The sequence below is a fragment of the Elaeis guineensis genome, chromosome 2 (genome assembly GCF_000442705.2).
Source record: "Elaeis guineensis isolate ETL-2024a chromosome 2, EG11, whole genome shotgun sequence".
In the NCBI taxonomy this organism is placed as follows: domain Eukaryota; kingdom Viridiplantae; phylum Streptophyta; class Magnoliopsida; order Arecales; family Arecaceae; genus Elaeis; species Elaeis guineensis.
In genome coordinates this window covers 113,552,360-113,575,988 of record NC_025994.2, presented here as the reverse complement: position 1 = coordinate 113,575,988, position 23,629 = coordinate 113,552,360, and the positions used below count along the sequence as shown (strand labels likewise).

The following is a 23,629-nucleotide window of genomic DNA, read 5'->3' as shown; positions in this document are numbered from 1 at the left end:
TGATCTTAGCACGAATATCTGTGTGCAATATTTTGAAACATGACATGAATGCATGATGAAGATGATTTACGATTCATGATTGTGAAATATATATGATTTATGCATGCATGATGAGTTTATAACTTGTTTTGTTATATACTCTATAAAATATTTTATTTTGTATTACCTGTTATTTTCTAAATATTACATTATCATGAAAAACTTATGTTGGATCCGATAAGGAAGTGCAAGTTTTACTTACTGGGCTAGTGTAGCTCATATTCTTTTTGTTTTCTTTTTGTTTGAACAGAGGAATAAGGTTAGGATTGGCAAAAAAGAATCCAGGCTTGAAGATCTGCATAGCAAGCTTGAAAATTTGGTAGCAGAAGTTTAGTTATTTTATAATCACAGATTTGTAGTTATTTATAAATATTGAGATTCGGATTGGTACTTGCTTTTGGATTTAGATGCTCTGAACCAATATTGGTTAAATTATTTGATGAATAATGGAATTGAACCTTTTTATTTGACGGATTTTAGATGATTATGATGGATTGGCTTCGTGTTATCGTGGGCTCCATTCCTCGGTAGCATGACCGTGTTATGTTCTGGATTTGGGACGTGACAGATATGATATTCAAAAATCCTAATGAAATATCCTCGACAGTCGATCTGTCCAAAGTGGAAAGAAATATATCATTGCGCTCCATTTCAAGTGAAATGAGGATCACTTATCTCGATAGTGCGCAAGTTTGAAGAAACAACCAATTGGATGGTCGGGATTGGCAGCTCTTTTCATTATATATTGCGTCCAGTCCTTCGTTATCATGTTATTTTTTCTATATCTACTCATGTTTCGACGACATGATGAATTCCAGCTGGGCTGCTCCATAAGACTCATCATGATTCAAGGAATCAAAGTGAGTCATGTGTTTAGTCTATATCAATTATATGCTAAACCAAACAATCTAAATAATATCTTTCATTTTTTTTTTAGACGGAACATGAATTGATATGATATTATTATTATTATATTTTAAATTATATATCACTCACATTCTTGAAAATAAGGTGGGACCCATATGATATTGGAAGTCTCTAGTTTTCGTTTCTCAAAGTTAGGTGTGTTGATTTTTTTTTTCCTTTTTTGGGTGGAGTGTGCCAATTATGTATGAAAAGGATATGTTGCCCTAGTCCTATCCCTTGACTAAGAAAGAGTAGGAAAGGAACTTACTTCATAGGAACTTTCCTCTAACTTTAATCAAAGGACAACTCTCACCCTTTAGAAATTCTATCTCATCTTGTTTTGGTTCTATTTGAGGATGAGACTCTAATAGCATAGGAATGCCAGTTTTACGGAATCCCATTCTTGTTTCATTATCTTAATGTACAAGTCAGTAGAGTTATCGACAATACGGATTTAGCAAAATTTTTATATCACGTGTTATAGTATTTTCTAATATCTTCTTATATTCATCAACTATTAAAATTGCATTAGTGTACATTTTGAAAAAATAATTGTGATTATCAACCACTTCAATTGACTTGGTTTATTTTGGTCAATAAAATTTCAAGAACGATGAGATCAAAAAAACAGAAAAAAGGGATCATCATGAGTTAAGGTTATCATATCTATCATAGAGAACTATTGAAATATTAACTTAGTTTAATGAATCAGTGGAAGTCATAAGGTATATTACCATTATTAATATCATAAATTTCCAATGCTCCACTAAAGTTATCTTTATAGTTAGTGGGCAAAGACATTCCAATGACAACCATGAACATGCATTCTTTCTACATAAAGCTCTTTTCTTCAATTGCCTACTAGAAAAAGCTTCTTCTTAAATTGTTTAGACTAGACTTGGTTAAGCTTCCCTGCCAACACAAAGTTTAATGGAATTCTGACTCATCTAGCAAGACACATGTCAAAAAATATATCAAGTTACTTACTTATAACAAGAAAGGAATGATTAGATATTTATTGGCTACACTAAATTCTTCTCACTCTTGTTCCCAGGATTGTCTGTGAAAATCTTTACCCTTTTCGACAGTATTGGAAGATCTGATTAGATAATAAATTTGATAGAGTTATTTAGCTATACCTTTTTGTCTCAATTCCTTCCCTTAAATCATATCATATCATCATCTCCCTTTTAACCCTATGCTTTCCAATGGAACAATTCTTCAAGAAAGGACAGTTATAACTTGCATTTTTTTTTTCCTTGGACAAAAAAAGATCATCATAAAATGCAATATGAGATAGAAGACTTTTGGATATATGGAACTATAGCCTCATTTCGTTCTGCAATTCCATGTAAGAAAAAGCAAACGCAGATGAGTCCTGTTCTTGAGTGGATAAAATGGATCAGAAATGCATGCAATTGTCTCCCCAATTCTTCCATCATTAGCCAATGAACAAGCAACATGCTCCCTGAATCGTAGCGCGTCAACTTTCTTTCTTTTTTTTTTTTTTTATTCTCTCTCTCTCTCTTTTTTTTTGGAGTCAATAATCAAAGCTCTCTCCCGATGGAGATGGGTTACTGTCAAATCTCAGTTCACTTATTGGAAATATTGTGTTAGCACTTGCATCTTTCATGCCAATAAAAAACTAAGCCACTCACTACATTCCCATAAGAAAAGAATCAATAAACCACATCCGAATACAATAACTGGTGAGGTAATACCCGACTCCTGCTTGTCTTATGTGCCCAATGCCATCGATCCTCCGACCATAGAACGGATGCTTACAGATAGAAAATAGAGTGGTGTTGAGAAGCAGCACACATAAGAAAAATGCTATTTGTACCCATTTATATAGGAAACTGTCCTAGTCAAGGAGGCGTTGGAAGGGTCGCGATGGCCGGCCGTGAGAACAAGGAAATGAGTATGGAGGGTGGAGGAAGACTTCAATCGAAAAGCTTCGAGTCCCCAAGAAGATAACGAAAGAGACTACTTTTTAAAATAATTTCATAAATACAGTTATTTTTTATTTCGATTAATTTTATAATTTTTAAGTTGGAAAAGCAGAATTTGCACGGGCTTCGATCTAGTTTACAATTTATTTGGAGTAATTATAGATACTAGAATATGATTGTGAGTTACTTTTTGGAGGTAATAGTTAGATTTGACATGATCTAGATTGGTTGCAGCAGCAATTTTATTATATTATTATTATCATCGTCATTATCATTAATATCACTGTTATTATTACTCTAATTAAGTATCTGTTAGGATGATTTGGTTGAAAATCATAGAATTATAAATTAGATGAAGTCTATATTCATAATTATCCACAAATAGCTTTGGAGTGAATTTAATTTAGCCTTTATTATTGTATTAGCTCAATGTACGAATTATATAGGATTTTCTACTCAATCATCGAAACAAATTAATAATATTTCAAATCAAGTTTCACGGATTTGAGCCTTTTTTTTTTTTTTGCTAAATTTACTGATGGAGGATAGTGCTTGCTGGAGAAGCGAAGAAAGGATGGGACAAGCATGGGCACCAATCATGGGATGTGTTGAGTGCAAAGTGGGAGCTCTCGGGCATCTCAAAAAGTGGGAGAGAAAAAAGACACTTTATGATGGAAAGTAAGGAGCACTTCTGAAGGATGTGCTCCAATACAAATCCCCACATCTCTGTGCCCATCTCTAATTTTGAAAGCGAAACAATGCTTTCACTTGCGTCGACCCACATATGACTTGTGAGCACACGACATTTGTTCTCCATCCTTTCTGCGTCTGGGTCCCGACCACTAAATTGTCTGCAATCTTTGCTACGTGAGGTGGGTGGGAGAACATGGTTTTTTTTTTGGTAGCAAGGGAGAACATGGTTTTGATAGCCTTTGGTTGAGATGGAAGAAAGTTGGGTCTCAAAATTCTTCAAACCAGATTAGTTACTTAGAAATTGTGATCAAGAAAGTTGTACTTCCGGGAATTGGGACGATTCACAGGGCTTGGTGAGAATTATTTATGACTAGGGTACCGTATTGACTTGGAACACATAAAAATAATAATAATAATGAAGAAAGCAATGTGAAAGTATTATGGCACTCCGCAATCTGGGTGATTTACACGCAAGGAGAGAGAACTTATGCATCAGTGATTGTTTTATTTAAATTGAGATTTTTGTTTTTTTTGCAGTGCCCCTCTTTCCTAAAATCTGTCTGGATGCATTTGAGGTGCAACTAGTGTAACAGTTTAGCCACTTTAGATGCATACCAAGAGTTAAATGTTTATGTTGTTCATCAAAAGCACTATACTATTTCAGTATCGTAGGCCCACCATGATATGGGGAGATCAATAGATTACCATAGTGGAAATCTCATCACTCCCAAGTGGATATTAGATGAAGTGTCTATTAATATAATGACAATTGGAGACTCACTTATCCTAGAGACCAAGGGAAGTCCATCCTCAAGGACCAAAGAAAAGAGCATTGCTTTATGTTTTCGCGGGACCTGCTCATGCTAAAAGTGACGGAGGATTACTCATCATGACCCACCGAGATCTTCCCTTTTCCCCTCTTATTTTGAAGACATTGCTAAAAGAGAGAGCAGCATCATTGACAAGATTAGGAAGACTCTGGATATCTGCACTGCAATATGAATCGAAGAGACATTATATTTTTGGCGAGACTTGATATTCAACAAGATCCCACGGCAACAGGATCTAATAGCAAATAGCTTCCATTTTTTCGATTGGATTAGAACTGTCTTTTAAGATTCAGTCACTGGTGTAAACCATCTAACTTAATCTTGACATCTGAACATTTTATGCCTGAAATGAGACCCATGAGCTCATGGAGATCAATATCTAGAATTCTGAAAGATTTATCGGCTTGAGGTATAGCTGGCATGTGCAATAGATTTCACTTGCAAAACACAATGAATTAATTAGTCCCACAAGTTCATTAGTTTGCTTTTGAACCACATATCAACTCCTAAACTAACAAAGGAGGGTCAATCTCGCAAATATTTCTTCGGAGCGGCAATGGATGAGAGGTATGAATATATATGCACCATCTGGATGATTCACATGACATACATCTATACCATGTAAAGAATAGCAAACCTGTAAAACATGCCCTGGCCATGCCAAATAAATTGCCACTATGAAACGACACCTTGAGAAAACTCACATTGAATATTGAGAACATTCAGTTTCACAAAATTGGCATCTCAGGAATCCAAATTTTTCTGGTTCCACTTGACCAAACATCCTCATTCTTCTTTCAAGGATATGCCATGAGATTTAATGCAGTTACATGAATGACTGCAAGTAATTCTTTATCCGTTTTCCATAAAGCTCCGATGCAAAACTTGCAATGCCGGAGGGTGTGCCGTCTAAATTGCCAGGTGAGCATGTCAGGGAAGAGTTCTAAATGATGCAGTCCTGTCCATTTGCTGATCATCAATATCCATGCTAAGCAGTGGTCGCAACATTTTCTGACTTATCTATTCCTTGGATGTCAGTAATTCTTAACTTAGTTAACTCCTGAAAGCATAATAGACCATGGGTAAGAACCAGTTCCAAACAGGTCAATAACTTAAGATTCCCTACTGAAAATACTTGACTTACCTGGCGATGGCCTTTGGTTCGACGGTAGTTTTTTCTTCTCTTTTTCTTGAATATGATTACTTTTGCATCTAAAGCCTGAAAGGAAAATTTGCTCTTGTTGTTATACGGAAAATGTTCTAAAAACAGCAGAGACAAGAACCCTGAAATGCCCCTCATACGTTCTAAAAAACTAGCAGTACATAATAGGCTCAATAATGCATATATATAAGGTAATCATCCATATACTAAGATCTGATGATTGGTTAGTATATCATCTTTGAACAGATTGTTACTCATTCAAAGCCATGCAATTTTGTCGTGCACAGATTAAACTTTTTTTTGAAATCAAGCAGTTGGATGAAACTGGCACTACAAAGAAAAAAATATTAGAAAAATGAGGTCAGCTGACTGTTTGTGTGTTTCAAGTCTAAATCTCAAATTCATAAAATAACTTAAGGGATTTTCAATTGTTGATAAAATATTAATCACTTTTTTATACCAAAAGTAACTTCTGCAAAATAAAGCAAAAAATGCATCTGCATAAGCAAAAAGAAGAGAGAGCATAAAAAAAATAGATTTCTCTCACATGCTCTTCGACAACAGCATGCACAGCTGCAACAGGTACCACTGGCCTACCGATGATTGTCTGAGTTTTTGATCCCAGCATCAGAACCCTGTTCAAAATTAACTGCAGAGAAACCAGCTAGACTCAGTAGGCAATACAAAATCATGATTATAACATAACCTTGGCAAAACAACTACAAGCAAACATGGTTCCATAAAGGCCAAAGCCCAGAAAAGAAAGTTTAATGCATCTGAAATCATGAAAGAGAAGCATTGGAAAATGAATGAGAAGAAAAATGTCCCGATCAAAGAGAAAGGACATGAACAGTAAGCCCCAAGAGATTACAGAACAAGGCTCCACTTTGTTATAGGTAGTGCACCTAATGGCCTGGAAACTATGAGAAGAACAAGGACCCCATGATCGCTCACTAAATGACATAAAGGTCCAGTTTCTCAATGGACCTCCATCTGGGACAGCTTACTCCATTGACGGGTTAGCTATGTAACATGATGTGGCCATCACCCAAGATTTCAGCAGGCCAACAAGCACTCCATACAGTTGGTGTCCACCTTGTTCATGCATACCATCCCAGCCACCTAAAATCTTGCAACTCCAAGAGACTTGAACTTGCAACATCCCACATACAGTTAAATAGTGGAGGCTCATTGAAGAAAGTCGTTATTTCTCAACTTCTAATACCATATCAAAGTGAAAATCTTTTCTTTTTTTTTTTTGTGGGGATTTTTTAAAAATAGAATCTCAAAAACCAAGATAACATATATTTAATGTAGTTATCTTCTATTTTCCAAAATCATTTCCATTATTTATAGACAAAATGAAGATGAGAAATTTTTACTTTCACTATTTTTAAAAATAAGTCACTCATATCTTTTACTACTATCACTACTATTGCTGCCACTACCACCACTGTGGTTTTCACCACCACCATCGCTAATGCCGCCACTACCACTATCACCACCATCATCCCGACTGCCGCCACTACCACCATGATTTCCACCACCACCATCGACTCCAGTGCCATTGTCATCATCTCCATCACCACCATCATGCCATCACCATCACTGCTACTACCAGCACACAATCACCGCTGCCATCACCACCACCCCGATCACCTTCACCACACCACACCATTACCATGAACTATGCCTTCACCTCTACCACACCACCACCATTACTTCCGCTACCACCACATTGTCAGTGCCTCCGCCACCATAAGCATCACCACTACCACCGCATTTTTGATGCCTCAACCGCCGCCACTACAATGCTAGCGCCCCAACACTCATGTTGCCATCACTACCACAATACCACTACCGCCTCTGTTGTCTCAGCTATGACTACCAGTACCTCGGCCACTACCATCATATTTATATTTTTAAAAATAATCGACTATGTCAAATATATTTATATCTTAAATTTTAAAAATAGTATAAAATTTTTATTTCTATAATCGAAAATAACAAAATAAAAAGTGATGCCAAAATAACACTTAGCTTCCTTGTTTATTTATTTATTTTGAGAACTTTCCTTGCTTACACTATGAACAAAAGGCATTGAGTCATAATACTATCGATTTTGAGGTTTTGACTATAATGCCACCAAAGAAATCAAGATCCAAAGTTCTTTCCAAAATCCCCGATATGAACCCCTCAAAATGAAACAAGATATCCCTAATAGTCAAAAAGAACGACATGCGTAACCAAATACACACCAAACACCTGCAACGAAACTTTGATAACATGGACAGAAGTTTCAACACAAGGAACCTAGAATTTCCATGTCTTTAGCAAAAACTTGCTCTACCAAGCAAAATTGTATTTAATGCAGGAAACCTGTATAGGCAGATGCACTATCCAGGGTGACTCAACAGATTTAGAAGAAGAGAAGTGGGGATGAAAATGAAAGAATAAAGAAAAGGAGAATGGAAACTTGTTTTCTCTAACAAATCTATTGATTTTCACGAAAGGCCTTATCCCTAAAAATATTGATGACTAAAACCTTATCTAACACATCAGCAATATGCTTTTCACTGAGATCCCTTAAAATCATATATAATTTAGCTAAAGTGGACTCTCATATCTCAATTACATCCGCTAGAAAAATATTTACAATTAATTCCAAAAAATTAATGAAAAAACTCAGAGTCTAAACTATAAACCTAATACAGACCCATTTAAAATTAAGACCACATCAAAATAGTAGAAAAAGGACCAATCAAATTGCCTGCACATCAATCTTGCATATATCCTTAGTTTTATGTTTCTTCAATAAAGCAATGCATTTCCTAGATAATATATTACCATTTGAATTTTGTAGCCATGATTTGAAGCATTTTAAAGTGGAGAGATCAGAACTTTAAGAACCACATGAGTAGCCTGGCAAGAAACTAGGAAATTGCCCTACTTTTTGAAACAGAGCTAGTTAATAGTCCTTTACCTCTTTCAAGTCATATAAAACTCCCTAAATACTTCCATCAAATTATCTTTCAAGATCTCTGAAAATTCTTGTTAATAAAGCTGAGTACATAGGATAAAACCTTGTCCATCCCTTTTTTGAAAGTCATTTTTTATCTCATTCAAATCCTCCAACAAATTTCCTATATCATCATTCAAACAAGAACACTAAGCCATTTGAAAGGTCCTCTTTGATGTATGATTTAGACGAATTTGCTTCCAACAAATTTCTTCATTCCTGACCACTATTGTTAAGTCCGTTACTTTCATTGGTCCGTTCTATGCAACACAAAAAGATTCTACGACAACTTCACGATAATACGCATATCCAAGAAGGCAACTTAAAGTATTTAACTAGTTGCTCCATCATTTTCATTTATTTTTTATGTTTTTGCATTTCATCAATGGCATCACCTTTCCTAACAAGTAATATAAGTTTTGGGTGAGCGAATTGATTAAATTTAGATTTTTGAAAAAAAACCTTAAACAATATTGCCATTAAAAACTTTTAAAATAGCAATTAAAAAGGCATTCTTAATTAAATAGAATACACATAAGGGGTGAGCAAGTGCACAAGGCTCCCACCACTACGTAGCCTTACCTCACATGTGGAGAAGTTGTTTCTTTGTTTCAAACACGTGACACCTAGGTCATAATGGAGCAACATTACCATTATGCCAAGACTCACCCTCTAGTTAAATAAAATCCATGTATCTTTCTAAAATTCTCTTCATTGAAACAAAAAGAGATTTCGTTACATCACAGCATCACGAATACCATATCTCTATGCCCAAATATGCTTTTAGCCTACATGTTTAAACAACATAACGAGTATGTTATGTAAGGGAAAACAGAATCCATAAGCAAACTGCTTCCAACACAATCCAAACTAGATGATGGAGATGTAATTCTACAGGTTAAAAAACTGACTGTTAAGCTGATGCTACCATAGGTAAATTCTCAAAATGAAAAAGAAACTGAAGGAAAGAATTGTTAGATGTACTATTATTGGAATGTGGAAACTAGATATGGCACAGATTCATGGAATACCATCAGAAAAATGACATGAAATATAATAGATAACGAGAACAAACACTGAAAAGAAGTTGGTGAGAGAATGACAACATAAAGCAGTGAATTGGCTGAACTAAGCATCATTGATGAAGGACCAAGAAATAGACAACTAGTAAATATGGGTTTGGTCATAACAACAACCAAAGAAATCCACAGTATGTAAGGAGGATGTAACTATGGTATTTAACAAGGATTGAAGGTCCAAGGAGTGTCTGAATGGAAGTGGCAACACAGTGCTTAATATTTTACTGAAGGATTCAGTAATGAACGATCTGACCTTAATCATGAAGAAATGATAGTATGGAATCTATGAAGTCAACAATTGGAAGTATGAAATATGGGTTGTAATAGTAGCTTCAGTTTACCTGTGGAGATCCAACGGCATGCTTATGCCCTGATATCTTTACTTGATAGCACTCGGAAAATTTAGCTTAGTTGATCACCCAAATATAACACCATGGGAAGATATATTATCATCTATTGAATCATAATCTTTACAGATGAAATTGTCATAATTTTTGCTTTGATACTCAGGTCAAAGGCTGATTCTGCATGTACCATTGGTTCTACATCAATGAGTCAAGTTATTGAGGATTTGCGATCTGCCTAAGCATCGATGTTGAATAGTTTGAATCGTGTTCTCCTCATTTACAGGCTCCGAAACAAAGACTTCATGGAAATAATATCTGGTGATCATAATTGTAATACTCACCATCTATCCTACAACCAGCATACCATTATTATCCAAGGTAGTTTCCGTTCGGTAGTGCAACCAAGATATCAAACAGAGAATAGAAAACTAGCAAGTGTGGAAGAGAGAAATGGGAAAAAATACAAGCCATCAACTAAAGCAACCAACCTTGTCATTAACCTCGCAAAATTTCAATCTTTCAGTAAAAATGGAATCCCCATTGCTGACCTTGAACTGATGAGAACCAATCTGAACGAAATAAACAAGCTAAGCTACCAAAAGCCTTTAAAGCAATAGCGAAAATGACAGAGAAGAAAGAACCTATTTTTCACAATTCGGACCTGAACAACGGCAAAAACCGGCTCATAAGGTTTGAATGGGTTTTCCGACGGATCCAGCGGCCCAATCACCTTGTATCCGATTTCACCCGCTTCCTCTACCTTCTCTTCCTCCGATTTCCCTCTCTGAACCACACATCTCGAAGCCGGAGCTTCGCCGTCCTCTCCATCAGAGCACTCGCCCTCTTCTTCCTCCTCTTCTTCCCCTTCTTCTTCATCCTCTTCCTTCTCCTCGTCGGAAGGATTCGTCGTCCGAGAAGAGAAGTGGCGGGTGGTACTGAATCGAAGGGAATCCCTGCATCGGAATCCGCGGGGAGAATCGAAGAGGTTCAATATAGGACCTCGGAGGGTCGGGGGTTCTAGAGCTCGAAAGATTAGGGTTTGGGGGTTCTCCAGAGCGGTGTTCGAAAGGATGCGAGATCGAAAATGGCGAATGACGGAAGCGACGCATCGCCGGCTTGCCATGATCTCCCTCCACCCGCTCTTTGTCACTACGGGAGGGAAAAAAATATCGGGGTTCTGCTAGGGTTCTCCTCCCATTTTCAGATCCGGACTTCGGACATAAACCCGAAACAAAATCTTGATCCGGCATTGCCACGGGTCCATTTTTCAGCCAAAACACCATTTTGCACAAAAAATTATCAATTGGACTGGACCTACCATGGACCACTGATAAATTTATCTTAATATATGTTCCTATTACATATAAAAAAGAAAACAAATTATCATTACATATATTGCTTCTTGATTGATTGGATTGGTCCATAATAAATTTGATTCAATTATATTACCATCATATGACACATCACAAGAGAATGCATGTAGTTAAGAGGTGACTAAGATGAGGATGCCATATTTTAATTCCATTAACTTCATTTTCATACAGAGTCCAGCTTAATATTTGGTAGACATCAAGGTACATAATTTTTTTAACAAACTAAATAATTTATTTGAATTCAATATAAATCTCAAAATCTATTGTATTTTGCAAGTAGGTACAATTTTTTTTTAAATAATTCACTTCACATATTGACTGATTTGCTCCGCATAGTTCAAGATTACCATTCACACATGAACCTTAAAATCTTTTGTATTTCGTTTGAACTTTGTAATTAGTAAAAAATTTGAAAAAAAATATTTATATAATGAAGACTCATCACCGGTATAACTCTAAATGTTTACTTTGATTGCATAATATAGTGTATATTTGAGTTTTGTAATGCATACCAATTACATGTAGCATGGCTAAAATGAGATTTTTGATATATTGCTAAAAATAAGATATTTGATATGAATGTGAAAGATCATTATGATAGTAAGCTGTTTTTCTTTTTTTTTTTTGGTTGCATCTCAAAAAAGATAGTAAGTCGGTTTAAATTGGAAATTTACTTTCCCTTTCGTATCAAAACAAAATCATACTGCAGAGTCATGTATGTACCAATTAGTTTCCTCTTCCAATGAAAATTATGTGCTTCCTTCGCACCTTACTGAGAACAATACTTGCGTGTCAGCAATGAAGAGCCTGCTCTTCTCAGTAATAAAATTAGGCAATCTAAAACCAAAGCATGGCACGAAACCGGAAGTTGGTAAAAGCTTATCGGGTTCAAACCCTATAGTCCCTTGAATCCGATAAAACATCAACGCCGTTGTATAACTGGGCCGGTACAAAGCGGGCCGGGCCTGAAACCCGGATCAACTCGGCGTCTGGACGACGCCCGGTTTTACGGGACTCGGGGTGTATCTTTCGCGCGAAAGAATGATTGATGTTCTCTCGCGACCTCAACCGTTGGATCGCGGTTTGCACAAAGCTCCCGTCGGGCTTTGCAAGGTGTGCAAAGCGCGATCTGAAGTCGCGAAAGAACATCAGTAATACTTTCGCGCGAAAGATACATCGTCTATCTCGGCGTTAGTGTTTCCTCTCCGTTCTCTAAAGTAACGGTGGAGGCATTTGCTTCCTGCCCGTTCTCACGCTATTCAGTTTGGTCTTCGAATCTGTTCCCTTCTTCTCTCCGATCGGTTTCCAGGGTTTTGCTTTGAAGCGGCGGGAGGGTTTCGGCTTTCTCGATCCAAGCCTCGAAAGGAAGAGATGGCGGATCGATTGACTCGTATCGCCATCGTCAGCTCCGATCGGTGTAAGCCCAAGAAGTGCCGCCAAGAGTGCAAGAAGAGCTGTCCCGTCGTCAAAACAGGTTCCATAAACTCTGTCTCTGCAAAAATATTGATTTGATCTCGAATTTGGGGTTTTAGCATCTGGATATTTTGCGTCTATTGTCGAATCTTGGTTTTTGATTTTTAATAGAACTCTTTCTATGGTTCTGTTCCCGATGAAAGATGTAAAATTTGGGAAAAACTGTTTATAGATGATTGGAATCAAACGAAGGTTATACTAGAAGAATTAATCGGTCAGATGAACGTACGATAATGAGTCTACTGAACCTTAAAAGACCTTAATCATGGTCATGTTTGTGGTTTAGCAAGGTTTTCTAAGTTGTGCTTTTCTTTCGTCATGATTTAATTTAGAAGCAAGATAAGGCTACGAATGATTATTTGGTCAGCATAGGTATAATGTTAAGCGGAGACACGAAATCTTCACGGCATCGTCTTTTCTGATTTAATTAATGTTAATTAACCAGTTGCTGAATATAAAACACGTGATTAAGTGACTTTAGGATTGTATTTTGAATGTATGTTTTCATATATTCCAACACAGTCTGCTAGTGGAGAGGGTAATTATTTCCCTTGTTAATGTAGTCCGAAATGTGCGGAACATATTTTTTACTTTTTGTTTCTTTCTAAATGCTGGCTCTATTACCTGTGTACTTTTTGTTTTTTCCTCTTAATACATTTCATTGTTTTTCTTCAGGAAAACTCTGTATTGAGGTCACTCCTGCATCAAAGATTGCCTTCATTTCAGAGGAGTTATGCATTGGATGTGGAATTTGTGTTAAGGTCATAATTCTTGTTCCTTTGCTTCTTGTTTTCTGGATTTTCTATTGACATGTGTATTGGTTTTAAGTCTTAGCTTATTATGTTTGCTTGGATGCAGAAATGTCCTTTTGAGGCCATTCAGATTATCAATTTACCCAAGGATTTGGATAAAGATACAACTCATCGTTATGGGCCAAATACCTTCAAGCTGCACAGGTGAGGAGAAATGTTTAGTTAGGAACATGGAAGGCTGCCTTATTTTGTCCTCAAGTACGGGTAACTTTGAGACTTTCTTTACAGGTTGCCAGTTCCAAGACCTGGGCAAGTTCTTGGATTGGTTGGAACAAATGGAATTGGGAAGTCAACTGCCCTTAAAGTGTTAGCTGGGAAGTTGAAACCCAACTTGGGTCGCTACGATGTAATGTCAAATGGAACCTATTCACTTATACTTGCTTCTGGATGAGGATATCCATTTGTTTTCACTTCCTTTGCAGAATCCACCTGATTGGCAGGAAATTTTGACATACTTCCGTGGGTCTGAGCTTCAGAATTATTTTACTCGCATTCTAGAGGACAATTTGAAGGTTTTCATTTCTCCAATTTTTTTGTTTTGTTTTTTTTTTTTTTTTGAATACCTGAGAATACTGAATTTGTCATATCACTTCTTGTTCTTTTCTATAGTTTAGTTCAATTATTAATATTGTTATATACTTACAACCTCATGTAATTCAACAGAAGCTTATAATTTCATAGTTGTAAGTCTTAGGAAATGTACTGTCCAGAGTCCAGAGGCAATAAGCACAGAAAAAAGAAAAGAAAAGAAACACCATCACTTTGAACTGTGAAAACAATTGATCTGAAAAATTTCCAAATTCTTCATCTCCATTTTGTTGTTTATTTAGTTTCTTCATACCAGACTTTGAAAGTATTTGTGGTCCTTCCAATCACTTTTGTCATTTTCTTGTTCAGAAGATGTAGACAAAAAGCAACCGGCTAAAGTGGTCTAAACTATTGCTCCCAAGGAATTGAAGTTTGTTTTAGTAAACTCACTTTTAGGGGGTGTTTGATGACCCAACTTGGATCGTCACGGTGATCTAAGATCACTGATGATCCAAATCCTGGGGTGATCTAATCTGTAGTGATCTAAGATCATTATGTTTGGTTTGCCATAGTGCAGTGATTAAAAATCTCCGGATATGTACAAGCAACTTGTTTGATATGCTACGAAAATTCAAGATGACCGACTATATGATACCAAAATGTCTCTGACAACTTGTTTGGGAGTTGGGATTGAGGATTGGGGTAAAGAAAATTTTAGAACAAAACTAAATAGATTTTTTTTTTTTCTAATCAGCACAACGAGAGAAGAAAATTCTTCTCTTCCATGGAGATGACGCCCCAAGTACCTGCATGCGTTCCTTCTTTTCTGTGGAGAAGATGCCTCAGCTACCCACTCCATGCGTGCGGAAAAAATATTGTGGCAAAAAAAATGATTTTCTCTTTCTCTTGATTGTGAGAGTATTTTGGTTAACATATTTTAATATAAGATCACCGTGATGGAGTGATGTTGGATATCCGTCCTCAAGAGCGGGTTTCCTATCACCATGTTGGATGGTGATTTGAGGAATGGAGGTGATTTGAAATCACCACCATGTAGGATCACCATGGTGCAACCAAATACAGTGATCTTATCACTTCCACCCACATCACTTTTGATCCTATATGGATCACTCCATACCAAATGCCCCCTTATGGGAATGGAAATGTGTATCAATTTCTATAAAAGAAAAAGACTGACTACTCCATATAGTTATATGAACTATTTTGAGGTGCTTGGACCATTTCTCTCTTATTATTTAATAAAACAACTCAATAGGTTACTATATCTTTACAGTTTCTTGTATAATTTTTTTTTTTAAATTAAAAAAAAAGAATTCTAGAATAAAAAGCCCAATGATCCTTAGGGTCTTATGATATTGTTTTATTATGATTTCTCGTTGACTGCATAGGACAGTTCTGCTATTAGTTTTTTTATGATGTGATACTAAAAATATGCTCAACCCTACAATGGGGCCTTCTTTACTTATTTTGCTCCATAGCCAACCCCATGATGATAATTTAAACAGCCAATTATCAGAAAGACTTGGATCTGCATCTTTTCCAGACCTTTACTGCTGTAGGATGTTGCTGACATGGAGACAGCAATTGTGTCTAATCAAGCTGATACTCGTATATAAGCTCTTAGTTATTCAAAGTTGTTTGACATGTCCCATTTGATAGGTTTCATGTGGATCCTATAACTTGATAGGTATGATTGGGAATCATTGTGCATTTTCCTTGCTGACTTTGTAATGCTTGCTTCAATGTGGTTAATGAATATGATCTATTTCATGGAATGATTTCCCTTCACTGCTTTCAATTTGTTGTGAATAACTTACTTTGACAAATAACAGGTAATCATCAAGCCACAATATTATTGATCACATTCTAGTTGATTACCAAGTGAAAGCTGGCTATATTCTTGATCAAAAAAATTAGAGAGAAATGAAATCTGAACTCTATGCTTATCCTGAGTTCAATCAGGTTATTGCAATTATCAAAAAGGCTCGAATGCCTTTTATAATTGTAAATTTTTTCAGACCCTTGCTGCTGTAGGATGTTGCTGACATAGAGATGAAGCAGTTGTCTCATCAAGCAGATGCTTGTATATAAGCTTTTATTTCTTTAAAGTCCTTTGACATGTCGTATGTGATAAATTTTAATATAGATCCTAGAAATGGTTAGATATTATGGGGATTAGCATATAAGTTTGATATAGATCCTAGGAATCGTTTGCTATATTGTGAATAATCATGCATTTTTCCTTGCTGACATTATAATGCATGCTTTCAATTTGTTGCGATTAACTGTGTTTTGCAAATAACAGGCAATCATCAAGCCACAATATGTTGATCATATTCCAAAAGCTGTCCAAGGGAATGTTGGACAGGTGCTTGATCAAAAAGATGAGAGAGAAATGAAAGCTGAACTCTGTGCTGATCTTGATTTGAATCTGGTTATTGATAGAAATGTAGGAGATTTGTCTGGTGGAGAGTTGCAAAGATTTGCAATTGCTGTGGTAGCTGTGCAGAATGCAGAAATATATATGTTCGATGAGCCATCAAGTTATCTTGATGTAAAACAGAGGCTTAAAGCGGCCCAGGTCGTTCGATCTTTGCTCAGACCTAACAGGTCTTAATGCCTCTAATGTTTTACAGATTTTTTGTGCTTTTTAATATTTCTCTTATTGAAATGCAATTATGCAAATAATAACTCCCTGTTTTTCCCCTTTCACAGTTATGTGATTGTTGTGGAGCATGACCTAAGTGTCCTCGATTATTTATCAGATTTTATTTGTTGTTTATATGGGAAGCCTGGAGCTTATGGAGTTGTCACCTTACCTTTCTCTGTTAGAGAAGGAATCAATATCTTCTTGGCTGGTTTTGTTCCTACCGAAAATCTAAGATTTCGAGATGAATCACTTACATTTAAGGTAATTATTTTGTTTTGTAGCAATAGTCTGGCAATGTTGGATTCTGATATTCTTTCCTCTTCTCCAGGTTGCTGAGACTCCTCAAGAAAGTGCTGAGGAAATTCAAACTTACCAGCGATATAGGTACCCTACCATGAGTAAAACCCAGGGTGGTTTTAAACTTTCTGTGATTGAGGGTGAGTTCACTGATTCTCAGATTATTGTGATGTTGGGAGAAAATGGAACAGGGAAGACAACATTTATCCGCATGCTGGTAAAGTTTATTACCCTTTTGTTGCATGTTTTCCAGTAAATAGATATACCATCTGTCAAACATTTTCTTTCATTGGATTTTGTGCTTTAAAAGTTTCTTGTTTTTGCAGTATCAAAAGAATTTTGTTTATGTTGCTTTGTTTTGACTTATTTTGTTTTTACTTTGTTATATGACTTCTTTAGGCTGGATTGCTGAAGCCTGATTCTGTTGAAGGTTCGGATATTGAAATACCAGAGTTTAATGTTTCATATAAGCCCCAGAAGATCAGTCCTAAATTTCAATCTACAGTGAGACACTTGCTGCATCAAAAAATTCGGGATTCATATATGCATCCTCAGTTCACTTCTGATGTGATGAAACCCTTACAAATTGAACAATTAATGGACCAAGAAGTTGTAAACCTCTCCGGTGGAGAGTTGCAAAGAGTGGCATTATGTCTATGTCTTGGAAAGGTATATGCAGTTGTTTATACCCATTTATCTTTTTTTCCTTTTCTGGTAGTGGATTGGTTCTTTCACTTTCTTGTTAATGATAATGTTATTAGTTCTTCACTTGAGGCTGCAAAATGTCTCTGGGAAAGACTTAATTTCTCATATAACATTTTCTGTTGGTTTCTTTGTATTTAAAAGGAAAAAATGCAAGTGAAATCATAACACCATTAACATTAAACTACAGCTTGAAATATTCTCATCCATTATCTGATATGTACTTCAACACGACTTGGTCACAAGGTCTTATATGTTAAGTTGCCACAAAAAACCAATCTTCAATACTGTTATTGGGAAGTTTTGTGGTAGTTTAAACAATTTAGCTGAAACACATCAAATTTTGCTTGCAAAGATGCTATTTTGCTTGATGTATTATTTTTTGTGGGGTCCAATGACACAAAACAAACCCTTTTTTTGGCCTAAAATGCCTTTTTTTTTTTTTTTTTTGGAGAAGGGTAGAGGAGAAGAGAACATAAGATTAGTTTTGAGCATGTTTTGTACCTTAAGCTTCTGTTCCATGGATATTAAGTTAATTAACATATATTAAAATTAGCATGTAGAATGCGAATGACTTAGAATGATGCGGTAACATTCTTTTTAATGATTATTTGGAGCAGCTATTGTTTCTAGGTAAGTGATAATGTTTTTTTTACACATCATTTTTTTAAATACTTATAACTACAAATGATTAAAATCAAAGTATTTCCTTTTTAAGGCGAAATATGACAGCTTGCAACTAGTCAGAGTAGGTTGAATTCAATATTTTAATTCTAGATCCTACTGAAGAGCTATATTTACTATGATTGCTCGTCAGTTTAACATTGGCTCTGCATGTATTTGCACTAAATGTGCACAAGCTTTCAACAATTCTGGTCTGGATTATCTTTAGTCGCAGAGCATTGCAACCATTTTGGGGAGAGTGTCGCTTTGTTGCGAGAGTTCAGTTTGTATTTGGGATGTATACTTGAATTTCTTCATGGCTAAAACTGCATCATAACTTTTGTTATTAATGCAGCCTGCTGATATTTATCTGATTGATGAACCTAGTGCTTACCTCGACTCAGAGCAGCGTATTGTTGCCTCAAAAGTGATAAAGAGATTTATTCTTCATGCGAAAAAGACTGCCTTTATCGTCGAGCATGATTTCATCATGGCAACTTACTTGGCTGACAAAGTTATTGTGTATGAGGGGAAACCATCTGTCAATTGTACTGCCAATGCTCCTCAGTCGTTGGTATCGGGGATGAATCGCTTCTTATCGGTAAGCACATGAACCACTCCATTCTTTATTTTATTTTCTATTTTGGTTGATAATCAAATGTTGGTAACTGTTTTTTTTAATAGAACCAAGCGTGGGCATATCTATCCAACTTTTCTTTCCCGATAATTTTTTTATAAGAAAAGCTTGGTTTTCTTCACTGGAGTCCAACTCCACATGAAACCAGCCTTTTACATTTTTTATTTTAATAAATAATGAATCTTGCCTGTCCCTCATCATGCAAAAGGTGGTCCTTTCTTCGCATGGTCTTTCAGGAATCACAGCATGTTCCATGTACTAGTTTTGCTTTGTATGGAGAAGTATTTTCTCTAGCTTCTTCTGTGTGCAAGCTTCTGATGGAAAAGTTATTTTGTATCATATTGTGTTGAGATGTTATAAGTACGATTAGATTTTCTCTGGTAAGTGTTAAATTCAGATAGCTTTTTCCTGTGATAATGACTGAGTTTGAATTTTTTCCTTATGTGATATGATGCACCAATGTTTTGTTTTATTGATTCTGCACGTATTGACTTACCTGATGCTATAACCGGCTTGAGATAGCGTATGCCATTTTTATTGGGTGCAGCATCTTGATATTACTTTTAGAAGGGATCCAACTAATTACAGGCCCCGGATAAATAAGTTGGACTCCACCAAAGATAGGGAACAGAAGGCTGCTGGATCCTATTACTACCTTGATGATTGATGTAATATACTAATATGTCAGCAAGTCCTGCTACTTCCAAAGAATTTGATACTTGCAGGTCCTCTCCGCCTCTGTTTGCTTGTTGCATTTGCTCTGTGTTTTCCTTCTTCACAATCTTATCCCTTTTTGGCAACATCTCGATGTAGGGTTTTACGTCCCTCTTTTATCTACTCAAGGAAATATGTGAGTACGGGAAGCACCACATTCAAGCCTTGAATACTTTATTCCGTCGCATCAAATAGTAACATCCGGCATTGTGGAGCTTGAAAAGGTTATAACTTGTAAGATTTGCTTTGTGCTTTGTTCGAGGAAGTTGAGTTCAAAAAATAGCTGCTACAGAAGCAGCAGCTAACGGGCGGCCAGTTCTCGTATTTTTCTAGCTTAAAAGCAAATCCTGCTAGGGTGGAGAAATAATTAAATATGTGCACAAATATTTATCATTACGTCTGCTTTGGCAGATATTTTATTGGGATATTGAGTGTTTGGTTTTCAAAGTGTTTATTTGAAATGATACTACATATGATCAAGCCTTTTCAAGGCTAAGGGTAGCGCTGTGAGGGCCTCTGGTCTATGCTGCAGTGATTTCGATCCCAATTTTGACATTACAATATCTTATGTGAGCATAATTTTGTTATTTCAGATGTGGCACCTTTTTCCGGACTAATCATCTCACTTTTGTTGGAAAATCTGTCTGTTGTAAAGATCTAGTTACTAGCATTGGCTACTGCAAGCTTTGCTTTTCGCGTGGGAGGTGTTTAATTGCTGACATCCCTGGTCAAGAAAGCATCAGTTGGTGAAATACATGGCACTTCCGGATGGTGGAGCAGTAGACTCGGGATTCTGATAACGTATATCAGATTTTTAACGTGTTTTTACAGAGATTGTTGCTAGCATGGATCTCAAAGATTGGGTGTGCTGCTATCATATCTGACGGAAACCTAAGATTTCCAAATCTACAAGGATCCTCCTACTGGTGGGACCTTGTACTGTGTCACCTGCGAGTTTGGTAATCGGCGGACCAACTCAAACACCGTTTACTTTTGCATGGGCGGGTGAGAGATTTAGGTTCTAAGCGTTTACAGCAACGTCTGATTCTTAGAAACTATTTTAAGTTGATACATTGATGTTTGATAATATATATATATATATATATATATATATATATATATATATATATATATATATATATATATATATATATATATATATATATATATATATATATTTATTAAAAAATTTAAAAAATTATATAAAAAATTATTTTAATTTTTTTAAAAAAATATTTTTTAATTAATATCAAAAAATTATTTTGATTTAAATATTTTTTAATAATAAAAATATATTATTATATTATATTATAAATATAACATAATAATAAATTAATATTATGGTATATTATAAATATATAATATAATCTATTATTTTAATATTATATTATTAAAATATAATTTGATATAACAATTATTATTAATAATACAATAGTATTATATTATAATAATATAATATAATATATTATTATTATTAGATTATAATCCATTATATTATATTACATTATATATTACATCATAATTATATTATATTATGTATTATATTATATTATATGATAATATTATATAATAAAATAATATTTTAAAATGTGATAATATTTATATTATAGATATATAATATAATCTATTATTATATTATTATATTATAATAATATAATATAACACAATAATATTTTAATAATAATATAATTATAATATAATATTATATTATATTAATATATTATGATCTATTATTAAATTAGATTATAATTAATATATTATATTACATTATAAATTATATTATAATAATATTATATAGTATAATAATATTTTAGTATATAATATTATATTATATTATTCTCTACCATATAATGCTATGTAATGTTTTTTATTATCATTTTATCATATTAAAAATATTTTTTTATTTTAATTATCAAATATATGTTAAAATTTTAAAGTACTTTATAAATGTAGTTATCAAATAGTAAATAAGTTTTTGTAAAAATTTTATTTCTAAAAATTTTACTTTCAAAAATTTCAAAAGTTCTATTGGCAACAACAATTCTAAAGAGGATCTTAGATAGGCTCGATGAAGAAAGCATCTGTTTGTTTGTTTGTTTGTTTATTTTTTTAATTTTGATAGAAATATATACTTGTTTGTTAGTTGTGGTGTGCTTACATTGGACTAATGAATGCAAGTATTTTTCGATGGAGAGTTGATCAATATCTGTATCTGTTTTTGTATCCAAATTAATTTGAATAGGAGTAAAAATTTGAAGATTCAACTAATATCTGTATCAGTATCTGTCAAAAAAATATAAATATGATAGACAACTATCCGATCCATATCCCAATATCTGAATTTATATAAAACTTTATATAATTTTTTATAACATATTAATTTTAAAAAAATATTCAACTATATGAACATGTTATTAATTTGATTTATCATTTATTTAATTATATCTTTGATTCTATAGTTATAAAATTTAATTATCTAAATTATATTTATAATTATATCCATACTTTCAGTATTCGAATTGTATTCATATCCATTTAAAATAAATATGGATATAAATTTTTGAATCTGAATAATATTCATATCCATATTTGTATTTATCAAACAAAACAAATATGAATATGAATATGTTGGTATCCGATTTGATTTTAGTTCTAATCAATGCTATCCGAGACATATTTTGACACTGTCTCGCTGCACGTAGGCATCTCTAGCAGATTTCTCAATTGATCAAATGTGGGAATGCGGGCAAGCTTGCTTTTGGCTGTATCTCACAAAAATTACATTTGAGCACTGCATGTCTGCGTGGTCCCTCAAATGCATCAGCTTCTCCTGGTACAGAGTTGGGAGGGAACCATGAAGGACCGAGTAAGGCTGTGTAGTTTTCTGTCATGAATGGGATGCTTGCAAACTATATTTGCAGCTCGTGGTTTGCATCACTGGTTTCTGCAGACACGGGTATTGGCTAGACAAACCGTGTCCATGATTTCTCTTTAATTCTTTTCTATTTTATAAGATCTTCCATTAAATAATTGAATAAGGTCTTGGCAACCTTTCCTAGTTCCATGGTGGCTTGTTCTTTGTGAGTCAATGACATGTTTGACTAGAAGTTCCGTTTGCCTATTGAATTCAGAAATGAGCGTAACCACATGAAAAATTCTCTCGGCAGCCACCAGTGCTTGGAGGCTGGAGCGATAGCAGAGACTGGTGGGTTTTTCTAGTGTTTATATCCGGAATTGTCCATCAAAGGGAAAAATGGATTCCAATAAATTAATATTTAGAAAGTATAATAATATTTTAGTGTCCTGGGTAGAGTTGGTTCACCTAATACCCATTCTCCCACCTAAATCTCAAACCCTAGCAACTGTTCCATCCAGTTATGGTGTTACATTGGACTGGAAGTCTTTTTAACTCCAAATTATGTTTTATTCATCCAACGTACTTCTTCACATCTGTTTCTCTGAATTAAACTTCATTTTAGTGGTTCTTTTTTTCCTTCCCTTTTCTTCTCTCCTTTCTGTCACCACCCTTGTCAATTTTATGGTGCTATGAACAATACATCAACACTCTTTCTTTTCCTATATTGACGAAGGCTAATGAGATCACAATACTTCTACTTGCTTACTGCATGGAGATACATGTTGCCTGGCACATTATATGCGCTTTTTTTTTTTAAGTGAGCTTCCATATGCTGGAAGCATGATGTTTTAACTTCTACTAAATATACACTTAGC

The 23,629-nt window shown here is 34.8% G+C and overlaps 2 protein-coding genes across 3 annotated transcripts; one reads left to right on the top strand and one right to left on the bottom strand.

Annotated features, from left to right (window-relative positions):
- Nucleotides 1-5,234: 5,234 nt before the first annotated feature.
- On the bottom strand, nucleotides 5,235-11,219 carry LOC105042380 (large ribosomal subunit protein bL21m). The gene is made up of 5 exons (XM_010919561.4): nucleotides 10,689-11,219; nucleotides 10,516-10,596; nucleotides 6,130-6,231; nucleotides 5,565-5,639; nucleotides 5,235-5,480 (listed from the first exon to the last, which is right to left on the bottom strand). Exons 1-5 carry the CDS (start codon nucleotides 11,148-11,150, stop codon nucleotides 5,409-5,411), a joined length of 792 nt encoding a protein of 263 aa, XP_010917863.1. The 5' UTR covers nucleotides 11,151-11,219; the 3' UTR covers nucleotides 5,235-5,408.
- Nucleotides 11,220-12,628: 1,409 nt separating this feature from the next.
- LOC105042371 (ABC transporter E family member 2) lies at nucleotides 12,629-20,517 on the top strand. Of its 2 annotated transcripts, XM_010919549.3 has the most exons (12): nucleotides 12,629-12,874; nucleotides 13,549-13,634; nucleotides 13,732-13,829; nucleotides 13,914-14,031; nucleotides 14,108-14,197; nucleotides 16,540-16,844; nucleotides 16,950-17,145; nucleotides 17,213-17,398; nucleotides 17,581-17,850; nucleotides 18,902-19,147; nucleotides 19,731-19,908; nucleotides 19,997-20,517. In XM_010919549.3, exons 1-11 carry the CDS (start codon nucleotides 12,772-12,774, stop codon nucleotides 19,848-19,850), a joined length of 1,818 nt encoding a protein of 605 aa, XP_010917851.1. In that variant the 5' UTR covers nucleotides 12,629-12,771; the 3' UTR covers nucleotides 19,851-19,908; nucleotides 19,997-20,517. The 2 variants fall into 2 exon arrangements, with proteins under 2 accessions (XP_010917851.1, XP_073108914.1); XM_073252813.1 differs by lacking the exons at nucleotides 19,731-19,908; nucleotides 19,997-20,517 and adding an exon at nucleotides 19,231-19,427.
- Nucleotides 20,518-23,629: the final 3,112 nt, after the last annotated feature.

Excerpts from the sequence above, each read along its gene's own strand:
- LOC105042380 (XM_010919561.4), bottom strand. The coding sequence starts at position 11,150 with ATGGCAAGCCGGCGATGCGTCGCTTCCGTCATTCGCCATTTTCGATCT. Across the intron at positions 10,597-10,688 it reads CGGTTTTTGCCGTTGTTCAG|ATTGGTTCTCATCAGTTCAA; the intron begins GTCCGAATTGTG and ends TATTTCGTTCAG. Across the intron at positions 5,481-5,564 it reads GAACCAAAGGCCATCGCCAG|GAGTTAACTAAGTTAAGAAT; the intron begins GTAAGTCAAGTA and ends TTATGCTTTCAG.
- LOC105042371 (XM_010919549.3), top strand. The coding sequence starts at position 12,772 with ATGGCGGATCGATTGACTCGTATCGCCATCGTCAGCTCCGATCGGTGT. Across the intron at positions 13,635-13,731 it reads GATGTGGAATTTGTGTTAAG|AAATGTCCTTTTGAGGCCAT; the intron begins GTCATAATTCTT and ends GCTTGGATGCAG. Across the intron at positions 16,845-16,949 it reads TCTTTGCTCAGACCTAACAG|TTATGTGATTGTTGTGGAGC; the intron begins GTCTTAATGCCT and ends CCCCTTTCACAG.